Source organism: Puntigrus tetrazona, chromosome 24, assembly GCF_018831695.1.
Source record: "Puntigrus tetrazona isolate hp1 chromosome 24, ASM1883169v1, whole genome shotgun sequence".
Classification (NCBI taxonomy): domain Eukaryota; kingdom Metazoa; phylum Chordata; class Actinopteri; order Cypriniformes; family Cyprinidae; genus Puntigrus; species Puntigrus tetrazona.
This window is the reverse complement of record NC_056722.1, coordinates 20623536-20640837: the sequence shown is the minus strand read 5'-3', so window position 1 is coordinate 20640837 and position 17302 is coordinate 20623536. Positions and strand designations below refer to the sequence as shown.

At 38.2% G+C, this 17302-nt stretch overlaps 1 protein-coding gene across 1 annotated transcript in view; it reads right to left on the bottom strand.

The window, feature by feature from the left end:
- The window catches only part of ek1 (eph-like kinase 1), a 55640-nt gene that overhangs the window by 28822 nt on the left and 9516 nt on the right, over positions 1–17302 (bottom strand). The window contains exons 2-3 of the mRNA XM_043227001.1: positions 16192–16256; positions 14137–14806 (exon numbers count right to left, since the gene is read on the bottom strand). Of these exons, the coding sequence (XP_043082936.1) occupies positions 14137–14806; positions 16192–16256 (735 nt within the window). The remainder of the gene's footprint in view (positions 1–14136; positions 14807–16191; positions 16257–17302) is intronic.

Here is a 17302-nt window from a genome sequence, read left to right as displayed (position 1 = left end):
GCATAACTAACATCTCGCCGCAGCATTAGCCTGACTGGAGGCACGTGGCGGCAGTGCTTTCTGTGTGTGTGTGTGTGTGTGGGGCCTGGGTTAAGTTAGAGCTGAGTGAGTGTGATTGGTGTGTGTATGTGTGTGTGCATTAGAGCACTTTCCCTCAGGGACGCCGTGCCAGACTCCCATGTTGCCCCTGAACTAAAAGCAAACCCTATATTTCTGCAAACACATCCCAAACATGTCAGTTCTTATCAGCCACAGCACAATGCCTCCAACATATTTCCCTTTTCAGGAGAGGCTTTTCAAAGCAGCTAATACTGAACTTCGGACCGTGCTAATGGAGTGAAGAGTGACGGCAGCTTGTAGGTGAATGTAGTTTGAGAGGTGTTGCTTGTAAATTTAACAGCATTAAGTGACTTAACCTACACTGTAGTTAATAACTCAAACACAGATGCTGTCTTGGACTCCATGACAACTTCATTAGAGAGGATGATATATTCACATGAGAAACCATGCTGTTCTTCTTGGTCTCTCTTATACATATACATATATATACACGCACACACATTTCTTTCCCAACATGATGTTCAATAAAGGGGCCAGGAAATCCCATTAATAATCAATAGCAGTAAAATGTGAATTACACTGCACACTTTATAATTTACACTCACATCCTCCACCTCAATCCATTTACTGACGTTCCGATTTACCACCACATTAACATTAATTACTGGTCTGAGATGTTTCATGATCAATAAGACAGCTGTCCCTCTTAATTAATTAATTGACATCATTCAGTTCCCCACCAACTAATCAACAGCGGTTTATTGCAAGTATTAAGCGTGAAAAGTCAAACGAGTCAAAACATGAGCAGATGTGGTTTAATGATAGGTACAAATAACGTAAAATGCCATTTCATTTCAGACCAGTCCAGTTTATTTTAGTTATTTAATATTTCATCTTTAACGCAAACGACAAAGATTTCTCAATCCATCGCCACTGACACAGCCACACACACGGCAACATACACACACACACAGAGTGAAAAAACATGAAACCGATAATGCTTTAGTAAAGATAAGACCCTCTCAGCGGGAGATCTTTCTGAGAGATTAAAGGAACAAGAATTTGCTCTAAATGCTTTTACTTCAGTCTGCCGAGAGGCAATCGGGACCAACAGAATTAATACCGCTCTTAACAGGAAAAAACGCCTATTTTTTCATTCTTCCACAGTGTGAAATTATTAAATCTATCCTTTCTCAGTGTCACATTGACACTGCTTTCTAGCCATGCTCTCCTTATATTTACGGAAATCCACATGACCACAAATATACAAAAAGCCATTGTTTTTTTTTGTTTTTTTGTTTTAAACCAGAGCTCAGTGTGCTACACAGTTCCTGCTGTTCTGTACAAAAGGAGTATATACAGAGATGTGGAAATACACAAAAAACCCTTTTTCCCAAATGTCTACACTGCTGTACTAAAGCTTTATTCTAACAGGCTTACTGAATTCTGGCACAAATCCGGGAGTATTCACTGACCTAAATAATTTTCAGTTAAAATGTAGTTATCAGGATTATGAGGTAAAGTTCTGCTGCATGGGGTGTAAAAACACTGATATACTAAGACCTGAAGAGCGTGCGATTGCCTCTCCATTACCTTTGGTGGTCAGCGTGAGGTAAGAGGTGTAAAGTCTCTGTGGTGGTTTGGAACGAGGCCTGAAATGAAACAGCATGTGTGTATTATGGTTTTGCACCCTCTCTGTGTTCAGTGCCAAGCCAGAAAGCCCTTGGAAAGCCCGGCCTTTTGTGGAACCCAACCGGTCTAGTGTGTCAAAGCCAGAGCTAGTAACAAGGCAGATTTCCACTACGCCTGCTAACCGCAAATGAAAGTATGTTAGAGGATATGGAAAGCTGTGAAGGACAGATCCAGGAGAAGCAATTTGCCCCTAAGTAGAGAGCAGAAAAGCTCTAGATTAATTGGTCTATCTGAAATCATCAGAGCTTGAAAACATCCTCCAGCAAGGTGAGTCCACCATAATGAAATCTTAATTTAGTCAAACAAATTGAGTGAACATGCCAGCATAGCCATGCCATTAATCAATTACACTCATTTTCTATGAATTTATTCAAAACATTAAAAATGCTATTCATGCCCTGAATACAGCAACAACAAAAAAAACAACAAAAAAAAACATTTCTTCACTTTTTGTTAATATTTGAAAAACTTTTATCCACCAAAATCAAAGTTATGAATTTTACATTGAGCAACAAAATGTCAGAACAAATTATTAATAGGAGAGGAAAATAATCAATGTAGAACAGAACATACTTAGATTGTACTTTTGCTCATAAGCAGTGGAACATCTCAGAGATCCTCATCAGAGTCCTTATCAAATATTTACATTGGTGTGATTGGTGTCCCCTTGGCTCAAGGTAATCAATAGCTTTTATACATGATACCTTCAGACAAAAAGACAGAAAGAGCAGCACCATCATGGGAATTAATAAGAGAAAGCAAGCGAGAGAAAAATGAACAGTGGAGCGCTTATATTTTTTTTTCTTCCTGTGAGGAGGAGGATGAGAGACATGTTTGGAGAGTGTGTTTAATGCCCTGGTCCATAGGGACGAATGCTTGCTATTAGTGTATTTCTCATTCTGTCTGCAGCCTCGGGTTCATATTGAAAGAGGCAGATCAATAGACATCAATCCACCACCTGAACAGCTCACACAGACCCTTTTCCATCACATGGATCAGGGATGCCACAATACTAATGTTAAAACAAAAACTGAATAAAACTACAATAAAATAAAAACTAATACAACTTAAAAAAAATGGAAACATAAAAACAATTAAAGACTAACTATAATCAAGTAAATTGGTAGTACTAAAAAACTGAAGAAAAATAAATTGAAAACATTTTTGCATATATTGCAAGACAAATATGTAAAATAAGAGAAAAAATTAATGGTTAAAATTAAAATGGTTAGGGACATAAGATTTAGTGTATTAACCATAATAAATTAATATATAATATATTAATATTATCTCAAATCTTATTAACATATTGCTGTTATTTTAAACCTGGACAGTAATAAGTTTAATTAATGTTTTTTTAAAAGATACATTAGATACATTAACAATAAATCTGCAATGAAGTCACATTTTACTTTGAATTTAGGGGAAAAATTCTGATACAAAATTTAGGATAACAAAAAATTCTTAATGTGTTAAAAATACTATGATATTACAAATGGAATATCATGGCATCAGCACAGTACTTAAAAAATTAAAAAGAACATGACATCCATGTCTGTTAGGCGTCAATGTACACCAGCCTTCAATGAAGAAGATGAACTGAAGATGAAGTGAGGATGAGTTTTTCTTAGATATGAGAGACAAACGAACTGACTTTCTTCTCCCTAAGGGGGAGAGTGAGACAGTAAGAGTGACATCCCTGCTTCCAGCGCTTCAGGTGCCCTTTTCAATTTAACAGCATTGCGGACCTACTCAGAAAAGCAGAACAGCGTAGCAAAGGTAGGGTCAGTGGAACGCAGACCGCAGGGTCCCGTACCCACAGAAACATTCTATTCTATTACCTAGGGAGAGAGGCTTATGTACTAGTTTCCATGGCAACATAATTCCAAAACGTTCCCTTCATTGAGTGTGAATCAAGACTTAAATAGTAGAACACCAGGGGGATTGAAGAGTGAAATTTTATCCACACGTAGCAAAGGATTCGTACAAACTAAAGCAAAGAGAAGAGCTAGGAAACGTTAGCATCTCAAACACTTTCAAAGGACTTTAAATAGCCAACCTTCAGAGGCATGTTTCATGTGTTTGGCCTTCAAACGGACAAATATGGGCTCCACTAGACTAGCTCACATTAGTATTTTGAAGTATAATCATACAGAATTCCCTTTTATGCATACAACATGAAATTTGATGGCTGACCAAAAAGGCGCTGAGAAAAGCGTTGGCGAAGCGATCAATGAAGCTTCATTTCTTACATCTAGACTTTGATGTCTGCTCACCTTGAATCACTGATGCCAAACAGCCAAAATGCATCAATATCAAAGCACCACTTTTCATATGACATGCTAATTGAAGCTAACAGTTAGCCTCTAGGGTATTTCAGCTTATTTGTCTATGGATATCCATGTTTGCATTTCGGTTGGTAAGCAAATGACCTGCTGAGCCCTTTGACATACAAGACTAAACAAGGTTCTTCACATTAGTAGAACTCGATCTCACCTACAGGAATGGAAGTGTTCTGGTGATTATAGCGCTGTATTGATTTAGAGTCCGGTTGCACAGCAGAGACTTTTTAAAGTCTTTTCAGCCATTTTTAACCTAGCCATTAGGCAATGTAGCATTGATTTTTGGAGAAGGAAAAAAATCCAACCCATCCAGGCTGACGACTGGAGAATGGTAGAGCCAGACTTTACTCAAAGCTTACCCGCTAGGAGCGCGGCTAAAAGGTCATTCGCAATATTCACACAGAACCAACCTGCTCTCGGCCTAAACCACATATTTAACCCTTTAAACAGGAAGATTATGGAAGGAGTTGAACCCAGAAGCAACTGAGGATACCAGACCTTCTCAGAGGTCAAACTGTTTAGCTTCTCCAATAACCGTGGTTGCACAAATGGCTCAAAGTCACATAACACAGCTTCTACCTGGCCTTCAACATCCGAAATACCTGTCCAATTACCTCAGAGGTGTCAAGAGAGGGTTTAAGCATCTCCACTGCTGGATTTCTCCTTTGTCTCAATCTGCTCTCAATCTCCCTGGAGTGCCCTTTCTTTCTAAAGGCTATTTCCCGCTTTCCATCCATCATGCACAGCATGACAGAGCCAATCTCCCAGGCTTTACTGGTATGCCTAGCTGGAACATCCTATCAACCTAGTGGCATATAACGTCTACTTGAGCCAAAGACAAAACGTCCTCTTAATCCCTTGAAAGAAACAAGGTGGACAACATTATCATGATCCAAAAGTGGAGCTGTAAAAAATTCCAATAATTTCCGCCTACAGCTGATTCTCCTAGTATAAAAAGGATCACACACACAACAAAACCACGTGCGAATGATTGTGGAGCCTACAAATAAACATCCAATAATAATTTGCAAATAACTAGATTTCTGTGAATGCGAAAGGTACTTGTTCATATTACTCTAGCTATATATAGTGGCTAGTGTGTTTTAGTTGGCTGCTAGTTGGCTGCTTACTTACCCACGTTAAATCTGTTCTATCTGGTCTGTAAAAATGGCTTCTTCATCAGCGGCAATAGCTACACATTGTGTGACAGCCGTCCCGAGTTTGAATCCAAATTCAAGATTCTTTCCCGATCCCATCCCCCCTTTCCCTCACATTTTGCTTCCTGTCAGCTCTGACCTATCATAATAAATTGTAAAAAAAAAACAAAAAACAACATGGTTTCTTCATTGCAAGTCTGTGGGATTTTTTATTTTAATAAATTGTCTTGTTTTAATAAATAATATATACTAAATAAGATTTAATAAAATATTATATTTTAATAAAGTCCTAAGATAAATGAAAATAAATGTAATTAAAAACAAATGGAAATATATAAAAAATAAATAAATAAATATGAAAACAACAATCACTTCCTGTCAGCTCTGACCTGTCCTATCAAAAAAAAAAGAAAATAAATGTTTTTTTCAATGTCAGACTAGTTCTAATTTTCCAAATTTCTAAAAGCAGCCATGCTACTTTATTATTGACTAAGCTAAACTAATTATTGTATTTGCTATACAAAAGCAGCGGCGTAGCAGATCTCATCCTCTAAAATTAAGCTTATGTATATTTCATACTCATGCCAATAAATTATGGTTGAAATGATCACTCCATGAGTTGTCATGACTGAACTGTAGTGCCTTCTAAGAAACTAATGCACAACATTTGAAATGCATCAGCACTTAGGGAACAACAGATGTTATTTGCATTCAGTCAGTTCTCCTTAAACTTACAGCATACTCAATGCTTAAGTTTTCCCGTAGACTTTGTAATCAGTGGGGCCGAAATGAAAAGCAGGTGTGTTTGGAGACTGGCGGTCTTGCTGTTATTTCAGTGGGGTGAGCTACAGAGCGGGCGCAGGGGGAGCCTCTGACCGCAGCTCTTGGGTGGAGAGCTATAAAAAAGAGATTATCCATACATGTGAGAAAAGTAGCAATAAAAACGAATTCTTCTCCACTTACCCATGCCTTTTTTTTTGCCGTCTGTGCGAGCGTGCAAAGCTACAGCCTCACTATATCAATTTAAAATCACAGGAATATAAAATAAAACTACTTCAAGCTGAGCTTCCAAAGCAATACATTATTTCTGAACACAGAACAGCCATTAAAATAGCTGCTGAAGTCTCCCTCGTACTACTGTTTTCTTTTAACATTCTGTGTTATGAAAAATCAAAAAGATATATTCATATTGATCTATTTAATGAGCCTCCCACTGTCTAGAATTTTTATTGAGAAAATTCTTGTCCTCTATATTCATAGAGGTTGATAAAGTAAAATCCAGATATGCATTGGAGATGTGAGGTTGTACAGGTCTGTAATCACAAACGTAGACCAGATCTTTAACTATTCGATGCCAGACTCTGAATCAGCACTGGAAACTCCTCTTAAAAGAAAGTCTCTTGTTTTATTGATAGTGGCTACATTTCAATACACATGTGCAAATACTATCGGATACTGCATTCCTATGTCTTCTGTGGCCCTGCCTTTTTTAAAATGTGGGAAACTTTAATGACCAAGAAACGACTGCGTTCTCACAGAGCAGCTGACAGTGAAGTTTTTGGTCCCTTAAAAACTGAAGTGAAAAACCCTTTTGACTCCAAAATCCAATGTATTTTTGGGTGAAAAGTAATGTTCCACAATAACATAAAATAAAATTTTATTAAATAAAATGTAAAAATTCTTGTTAAAAAAAAGCTTGTTAAAATCACACAATAGTTAACAGCCTGTGTGGCCTAAGGTAGAAAATAAAAATAATAAATACAATTTAAAACTAAAGTAAAAATTAAATGTAAAATCAAACTACAAAATGTAAAAATATATATATTAAAATTATAAAATAAAAATAAAATAATCCTTGCAAAGGGATATTTGATTAAAGATTACAAAGAAACGTTTTAAAATATTGATTAATGTGCACCATTGAGTCATGGGCAAAACTAGGAAAATGTAATCAAGTAAATAGGGTCCATACGGATTCATGCTGACTTTAAATAAAGGAGCCTGAGCCAACCAGCAGACTGTTTCTCCTGGTCGTAAGGCCCTCTTGTCATCTGCAGCGTGCCAGATGAATTATTAAAAGAGTTTGGAAAAAATAATACAAGATGACTGCTGGTTGCACGTGTCCGCGCCTCCACGTGCCGCCTTGCTTCTCAACACACACACTGAAAAAATATATCGGAGTGCCATTAAGAGACAGAACAGGTGTAGAAACAAATCCCATTACAGTGTCACTCTGAGGCAATATCAGAAAAGACATCAAAACACTGTAATGAGAAGTGTAAACCATCCATACTGAACATGAACAGCGACTAAGAGCCCATTATGTTTTTTCAATGGTTAATTTGACCAAACTTTGTGAAAATCGCAATCCTGTCATAATGTGATTTGTGAATTGCTCTATAAAAATCTGAATGTTAATGTTTTAAAAAAGAAATAATAGGCCTATTGTGACTTTTAAAACTGTGGGCGATTGGGAGGAATGAGGAAGAAATGTCTAGTTTTCTTAACAGTTTTCTTTTTCAGTAAAGAAAAACTGTGAAGCCAGACTGTCAGTTTTACAGACTGTGAAATAGAACTTTAACTAAACGCATGCAAAAACATTCATAAATTCATCCTGTAGACAGAAAAGGAACATTCAACGATGTGCTAAACTCCCTAGATGAAATTTTAGAGTTCTGTAAGCTGTCAATGTCCCTGTATAATTGATGGCGCTCCGAGTCTTTGATGCTTCGGCTGTGGAGACTCTCTTATTCCTGCGTTTGTCTTTCCTACAGGGGTCCACACCCAGGACCCAGCAGCCAGACGGAAAAAAAAACCCCACCGGCTACATCTGGTAGCCATCCTGACGTTCTCCAGCAGAGCTCAGTTTAACTGCTTTCCCGAGAAAGAAATCTCACAAATCTCAAAACTCCACAGCTCTTAAACCTATGAAGACACCCTCGAAGGAAATTAAGTCTATGCGATATGTAATTGTCAATAGCATTACCGCCATTTTTATTCCATCGGCGTTTGATTTTGGCGTCATTTATATTTTACACTGCCCAGATCTCAGCGTGCCAGCAATCTGAAACTCGAACATGTTCTATAGTTTCCTTAGAGACAACTGCACGCGGAAGAAAACAAGTATCATGAATCGTCTGTGTTATGACAGTTGGACCGTGAGCCTAAATTGGAGATTGGCACTTTGCCATCCACTGACAGGTTATTCCATGTTGTTTACTATCGGCCACTAAAGTGCTATTGATCCGAACAGCAGCTGGAGGTACAGAAATGAGTAGATGACATGTAGTAGACAGTATGATAGAGGGCTGAGATGGCTAGACATTTTAGTCGGCAAGTGATTAACTACATGCCACTAATAAAAATATCATAAATCTTTATTATTTTTTACAAGGCTTAAAGTAAGGGTTAAACTAAAATGTAATACAGCATCTGCATAGTCATTAAAATAAATACATTAAAAAATATATTTTAAGTAAAAACATTTAAATTTACATTAAAATAATTTGTGAAGTTAACATTTTAGGGCAGTTGCTATTTGCACTATGGTGTAAATAGAAATAGAGGCTATTTAAGCTAAGTGTAAATAGCAACTATATGCTATTTACTCTAAGTCAAAATGGCATATTTTCTTAGCGATATGCTATTTACACTAAGTGCAAATATATATATATAGATTATATTTACACTATTTCTGCTATTTGTACTACTTATTGCATATGGTAGAACTTATCTGCCCCTTAGTATTGTAGTACTTCATAAAACAATATGTAGTAATAACTTCTTTAAAGTAAATTTAATTTTTAATTCATATTATTAAGTTGATTGCACCTTATTGGGACAATAAAGCCAACCCTAACCCTACCCGTTACTTTATTTTCAACTTTTTGATTATTTTCTTCATTTTCTTTTGTTCATTTATAAATGCTTTTGTGAAAAAAGTTACGCGAGAGGCGGATTTGAACCCGTCAAAATGAGCACAACTTGAGTTTTACCATTTATGAGTTTTACCATTATATCTGATGACTGTCAACCGTATTTTGTAATGTTCACTACCCCACGCATACGTTTGTGGGCGGAGTTAGTGTAAACAGCCTGTGCCAAAAAGGCGGGCTATTTACACTCTGTAATTGTAAGTGCAGGCACAATTTACATTTGTCCACAAAACTAATTTTCAAGCGTTTAAGCATTTGGTTTTAAAGATCATGGGAAACACAAATTCATTCGAGCGCATCCAAACTGGCTGGCAGTGTAGTTGCACGAGCATCTTTTTCTTCATTAAAAATTTGTTCCAGAAATAATATTATTATCAAGGGTAAACGAAATGGCTATTGCAGATGTCTTAAGCTGTCTTTGCCAATAAAAGCTTCTCATTTGGAAGAAAAACTTGCACTCGATGCAGCTCATACACGCACTTCCAAACTGGCAATGAGCAGCTAGCAATATGCTATGCAGAGAGCTCAAAAGCATATGGGGGAGGATAACAGCTCAGGTCACTGAGTTGGGCTGAATGTTGAACAGGCAGCTTCATGGTTCACTGAACTGTAGGGCTATCAGCATGTACCAGTGACGGTTAAATGATTCAGTATATGTATGTATGTCCACAGCGCAGAAACGGTATATCACGCTTCATGTGTTATGGGACCTAAATATCCACAGGCATGTTTTGCGGTCGAAGTCACTGGCAGCACCAACTAAATACAGCAGCGTGTTTTGTTTTTTTTTACCAAATTATGATGTATAAATATAAAAGTCTCAAGGGTCCCTGCTTCGATTTAAAATATGTTTTAAATGTAATATGATATTTACTATCCCATAATACGTTACAGGTTTTAAAAAGAAGACTCATCAAGGCTGCATTTATTTAATTGTGAAATATTATTACAATTCAAAAGAACTAGAGGAACTATTTTAAAAAGTAATGTACTTCTGTGATGGCCATGTTTTTTTTTTTTAATAGAATGTTGAAAAGAACAGCATTTTTGAAATAGAAAGCTTTCAAAGCAATTTTTGTAGCTTTTGTAGCAATTTAAATGTCTTCTTACTGATTTAATATGCCCTTGTTAAATAAAAGTGTATCTGTGTATGTGTATGCATGATTTTTTATTTATCTTACCCCAAACATCTGGTAGCATATAGTGGTTTCCACAAATATAATAAAAAAGTATTTTAATTTTATTTTTGTAATAATACTTCACAATGCTGATTTACTGTATTTTTTATTACATTAATGTAGCCTTGCTGAGCATAAGATGCTTTAAACGATACAAGCCACTTCCAGAACATTTTTCTTCATATATGTAATTTCAGGACTTGAAAAGAATCATGAAAATTACTAGAATCTCCATGGGAATTTTAAAAAGACTATCTGATATTTAGCTATTTGTTTTGCTTTTAAATGATGTTATTTATTTAATTTATTATAGTTAACTTATTTATGTTAAATTCTAAAAGTTCAAGAAGTCAAAAAGTTTGGGCCTTATTGTTGATAGTCAAAAAGGTAGAGAGCTACTACTCTAAATGGTCCTCTCTATAAAAGGCAAAACGACTGAAATTTCTCAATTTCCTAATACCCATTCACCCTTTAGCCAACAAAAGCTGCAGAGAAGGTTTATGCGGGTGAGCTGAATGGCGACTGTGTCCATGGTACAAAACCACTGGCGATGATAAACTCCTGCAATTCCGGCGTCATGCTGTCACCCGGCAGGCGCGCATCACGTGGTGAGGATTACAGATGTGGAAATCGAACTAAATGTCTAAGTACGTGATTACTAGAGCCCCTATAAAGACGAACAGCAGCAGCGTTGTGGAGAGCTCAGGTCTCTTAACCGTGTTAACCTCTCCAATCTACACTCCAAAATTTGGTTTTGGAGCACACACACACACGCTCATCTCCTAAAGCCGCCTCCACTGTGAATCTCCATTGGGGTGCTGACAATCCCATGACCCAGTTTCTCAGCTCAAATCCTATGGAGGAAGACACTCTAGAGCTCCTCACAGCGAGATTACTGTCACAAAGAGCTCATTTCTGCCGCTCCTGCTCCGATGAAAAACACTCCATTCAGCCACAACCGTGTGAGCTTAGCGTTGTAGAAAATACCCTTCGGGAGACAGAAGAGAGTGTCCATCTCCAGCTGGCATGCTTACAGTCGGGGGGCCATTGGGTCAGACCTCATGCCAGACCCAAACTCAGAAGCTGGTGTGCACCACCAATACACTCAAAGACCGTTTACATCCAACAAAAGCTCTTGATTGTACACCGAAGTGCTTTACGCTGAGAGATACGGGTAAGAATGAACAACCCCACTGAAAGGACTTGATACAAGAGGGTGTTTTTATCAGAGTTTACAACATATTTTCACAGACTAAAAGGTTAAGAGAGGATATGGAGAATGAGACGAAATAGAAAGAGAGGGGGGAAAAAAGACAAATCTATGGACGGCAGGAGAAAATGTTAAACAAGAATGGATGGGAGGGGGTTTCTGTTGGAGAGCGTTCGAGAGCTGCCACAATAAGACTAAAAGAAAATAATAGAAGAGATAAATATAAGAGGCAGTTCACTGAGCCGAGGTTGTGGGAGAAGACGTATCTAAACAGTAGCCGTCTCCCTCTATTTTTCACTGTCTTTTTGTATGGCCTTGTGGGTCGACATTGAGCAGTAAGTGGGCTAGACTGAAGCGCTGTTGGAAGATTTAGAAAGAATCCTCAGGACAAAAAGGACAAACAAAAAGAGAAAGTTAGGGGAAAAAAAGGAGTAAGAGGTAGAAAGACAGAGGAAAAAAAGAGAGAGAAATGTTTGTTAAACACTAGCCTAAATTTAGCCTAAATTACTTCTGTCCTTTTACTAATGCTGTTTTCAGTGAATATAAAAGCCCTCGCAGCATGAAAAGTGGAGAAAGCCAGCGTCAGCAAGCACTTCCAGAACCCACAGCGAGACCGCAAGGTGAAAACAGACCATGAGCTGTTTCACTTTAAGTCGTTTTGCATGGCACTGCCCTGTTTCTCAAAGAACTGTTGGAGAGAAATTAATGTTTTGTCAGCTGACCGGGAATGAATTTACCAATTCATTATTACAGTTGAAGTAAATTTTTTATTTTGAGGTTATTTTTGAGTTACAACCCAGTCTTAATCGCTCTCAGTAATGAATGGCTGCAAAATGCACCCCTTTTTCCGTTGGTGCTGAATGTTACTTGCGGCACTGAGCCACAGCAAATGATATTACTCCTGAGAGAGTTTAAAAAGATGAAGTTCTCTGAATAGAAAGTATCGAGATAAACTGAGTGCTATGACATTACAAGGAAATTGTCTTTTTCTAATATGATGTCTTTACAGGCTGCATGCAAAAGCCAAAAATACAACTGCCTTAGACAGTATCTCAAAAGTAGAGTTTTGCTTATTTTAGTCCATTAACTAAGATTATCTAGGCTATATGCCAGTAAAAATTATCTTTTTGCATGTATATAGTTCTAAAATGTTTTTCTCGGCTTGGAAAACTATAATAGTACATGTTATTGGCTCATTTTTAAAAATACCCTTGGGTATCAAACCCTAACTTTCTGTTTCTCTCATTCCCGCCACTATCTCACTATCACACACAGTCGAGAAGAGTTATCAAACCTGACATGCGCCTATCGCTAACAGCCCAATTAACAGATACAATCATTGACATGAGCTGTAGGACTCTATCAGCCGTGTTGCAAACCAAAGAGCGCTGAACTGGTTGTGATGAATATCCCACCCCCATCTCTCCAGTCTACTTCCTTGCCATGCCACTAAAATGTTCCCTGTCCAAACCCCCTCCTTCCTGATCTACACATCCACCCACAAGAAAACAGTCCAGAATGGCTGAATGAATATTTAAAAGCTGCAGGCTTCTCAGTCCTGGGGTGGCATATAAGCAAGTTCTTCGAACAGAGGCTGAGGGGCGACAGGGCTTTGAAAAACCAAAGGCGAACAGAGCAACAAAAGCAAAAACATAATAATAATAATAATTACAGTGCAACCCTCATCTTGGCAAAAAAAAGCAAGCTACATTAATGAAGCTATTAGCACCTTCTGAGATGAAAAGAACAGTCAAGACCAGAGTTTAAAACCGTTACCATGTACATGCGATAATAAAGTTTACAGTCTACTTTTCTCTGGGGGATAGCTAAATTTGTGAGGTTTTACCTAGCATTTTCTCTTTTTAATGGATTTTTTGTTTGGAAGTATAAAAGATGCCAAAGGGCAAAACACTCCCTGCTTCATTAAACAATTCAATAAACAAATAACTACAGAGCAATAAGATGTGAATTAAATGCCACTTCTAGACTGTACTATATTGATCTATCTATCCATCTACCTACATGTCTATATCTGTAGCTAAACTCTATATCTACCCATCCATTCACTCATCTACCTATCTATCTAGCCACCTACCCATCCATCTTATCTCCGCTCCAACATTTATAACTTAAACTATATCTACTTACCCAACTACTCATCTAGTCATCCACTTGCCAGCACTATGTATTACTCAATAATTTCTATAATCAAACAATAATCCATCTGAATCTCTTCCATCCAACCATTAGATTGTTTTAAAGCACTCATGAACTTTGCCTTTGAGTCCTGACAAATCCTTTAACCCTATTTGCTACAGTTTCTAACTGCGTAACCTCGAATTTCTGTTACGCAACCGATAGTGTAATGCTAACACAAGCGGAAATAACCTATAAAGAAGCTGTGGATTTGGACACTTTTGCAACGTAAAACCACTATTGTGGTCACACTATTCATTTCAAAGTGGACTGCTATAGATCAAGTGCATGTTTACCCAGTTAGCCACAAAAATGTTGATATTTTCTGAAGCAATCATTTGAGACTATAAAAGCAAAAATACTTACGTTGGCAGTGTCCATCTACCTCCTCGAAGCCTGGCCGGCACACACAGCGGCCGATGGGCACCAGCCAACCTCCGTCGGCACTGCAAAACATCCTCGGTGCCTCGAGCTCTTCCGCATCCTCCACACAAGTGCCACGCACTTCCACCAGTGCCGAATCGCCACCCGTCACTGTATCCGGGAACCGGGCCAGATTGAGTACCGCCAGAGGACAGCGCTTATAAAAGACTCTCACCGACACCAGAGCAATGCAAGCACCCAGGTCTTGAAACGCCAGGTACAAGCCCCTCTTGCTGAGACCACTGATGTCTCGCACTTCCGTATTCAACTTCATGACACGATCCCCAACGTCTGTCTGCGTAAAGCTCTCATCGGCCGCTATAGTGTCAATCTTGACATATTGGCTTTCTCGAATGTGTCGCAACGGTGCGGCGACGGCATTGTTAGATTCATGGTAGTACACGTTAAACGTCTCCTTACAAGTTCCAGGGACCCCCGGGAGGCTGTTGCAGTCTCGCAGAGTGAATTTGATCTCCACATAGACACGTTGCGCACCTTCTCGCTGGATCAGTCCAGTGCGCAACCAGTTGTTCTGATTGGCTTCCATTACATTGCACACCTGGTACGTCCTCATAGGAATGTTCCTCTCGTCCATAACACTGATCTCCTCCCACTGACAAACAAACAAAAAGTCGATCAGTACAAGGAGACACACATCTCTCAATGCTTTGGTAATGGCTCTCTGTACTTTGGTTCTGAACTTTCTAGGCTTTTACAGTGGTTTCTAAAAAGATTTTGACAGACGCATGATGGGCACTTTACGAGAAAAGGCTTCATTTAACTGTCATCAAGAGGAAAGTGCATGTGACAGGCAATCAGCTCGAAGTCATGAACTGAACAGTCTCAGTTGTTTTGTTCACGCATAAATCAACTCATTGTTGATACGAAGAAAATTGTATAATTGTGCTTTGGAAACTTCAATTGTTAAAACGTAAAAGGCGAAAACCATGAAAAATAATGTGGGTTATAGGTTTGGCATTGACGTCAGTACGTTTGTGGGATGAAAATGAAAGCACAAAAAGTAGCAATGTAAATCTTTCAAAGCTTTAATTTCAGAAGTGTAGTAAGCATACAGCTGGACATGCCAAACCTCGAACGTTTCCCTGCTTTATAAGCACCACACAAAAAACATGAGATATTTCTCTTTACAGGCACTTGTGAATCAGAGCGTGACTACTTGTGCCAAGGCCACTATTACAATCCATCATCATCTTGTGAAAATGGATTTGAATGAATGAAGCGAAAGCGTGGGATGAGAACCAACTCCTACGGAGGAGACAGAGAATCGTTACTCAGCGGGTTGGCAAGGTTATTCGAAATGAGACTTTCCTATACGACCCCCCACAGGAAACTCAGGAGTCACAGCCTGTATGTTCTCAGAGGGGAGCTGTGAGAATTTTTAGGGTTAGAAAGATCAAGGGAAGATCAAGCACTACATTTTAAATCTGGGTTGTAACAGCAATGTTTGGGGATGAAGTAACAATTAAATATCTGGGCTAGTTATTTAGAGGTTTTAGGTTGAAACTCTACAAGGGAGAAACATGAGATGGTGCAAAGGTTGTGCAGCATTCAGAACTGACAATGCTTTTTAAAATCAAATTAATTTCACATACTTCACATACTGAAATTTCAAAGAAGCACAAATGGTCTTATAGATAGGTAGAACAACAACTAAATACATATCCAGAAAAACACTTTAGTTACCCAGAGTGCATTGACAATGCTGGATTACTTTGAACTGTTATTCTATAAATTCCTTTTATTGGATATTCAAACTTTGAAAAGCTTAAATATCCTTTTATAAGAAAAGAATTTTCACTTATCCCCAAACCTGTGACAGTAGCTTCTATATTGAACTGCTTTTTAGTGAAATCTCTAGAAAAGGTACTGTGAGAAAGGCTTAGGGCAACTTTCACAAGCACAGAGCTCTTAATCATTGTATTTTTGAGTTGATTGATGTATGTTGGCTGTGCGGTGCAGACTTTTACAGGTACTTACCCCCTCTGGTGGATACGCTTCCCAACCCAGATCACCTGGGGCAGACATAGAGTCGAGCAGAGTAACTGTAAAAAGAATGGAAAGGACAGAGATACAGAGTTAATCAAAGCCACAGTGCTAGCACAGAACATCATATTTTTATCATTCGTTCAAATTTTTCATTAAACAACAATGGGGTTTTTACACAGCATGATGTCGTGTAAAGCATGAATCATTAAAGGCTACAGTCTTTCTGAATGAAATATAGACAACGGAGCATTACTTGTAATAGTCTAATCAACATTTTGCAATTGAGGTTATTCATTCCAGATTTATTTAGAAGAAGTACAATGGATTTATTTTATCAGCCTAAATCTCAACAACTTTTACAACCAAGCGCAATAATCTAAAGGCAGATAGCTATTCAGTCACGACCGTTACAAAACATGTCATCCGCAAATCTTCACGCAGTCTTTTTGAAATCTGTTCTCACATCAATATTTTCAGAGGTTGATGGTGCTATTTATAACAGTCTTTCAATCTCCCAATGGTTGGAGCCCTGAACTTCCCACTTTGAGCCCCGTTCCAAACCAATTACATCCCTGGCAACCAGGGTGATTAATTCTTAATCACATCCAAACCTCAGATGTTCCTCCTCTTTCACGCTGAATATCAACCTCTCCCTCTCCTGGCACATGTGCGTGCCCTTTTGTGACGATTTCAAAAAAAGGAAAATGGGAAAATCAAAGACCATCTGGATCCAAATTCTAATTAAAACTGACTGCCAATGGGTTTGTGTGACATGCAAACAGTGTGCATTTTTAAATCGCGCTTTGATGGTTGGTTGATGTGGAAACATGGATTATGTTTGGTTTTATGGGTCATATACAGAGCAATTCGGTAAATTTGATGACTTGACACTCAAAGAGAAAACCATATGTCGAGTCAAAGCAGGATATTGCTTCTTAACTGAATACAGATTACGATGCCATTAACCGCTGGTGCTCGTGTGGCTGTTTTCTGATGAGGGGGTAAAACCAGACAGGCCAATATATCAGTCCAAACGATCTGGAAATCATTCTGCTCTGCTTTTCAAAGACACATTTAATAAAACAAACAAATGAATACAGCC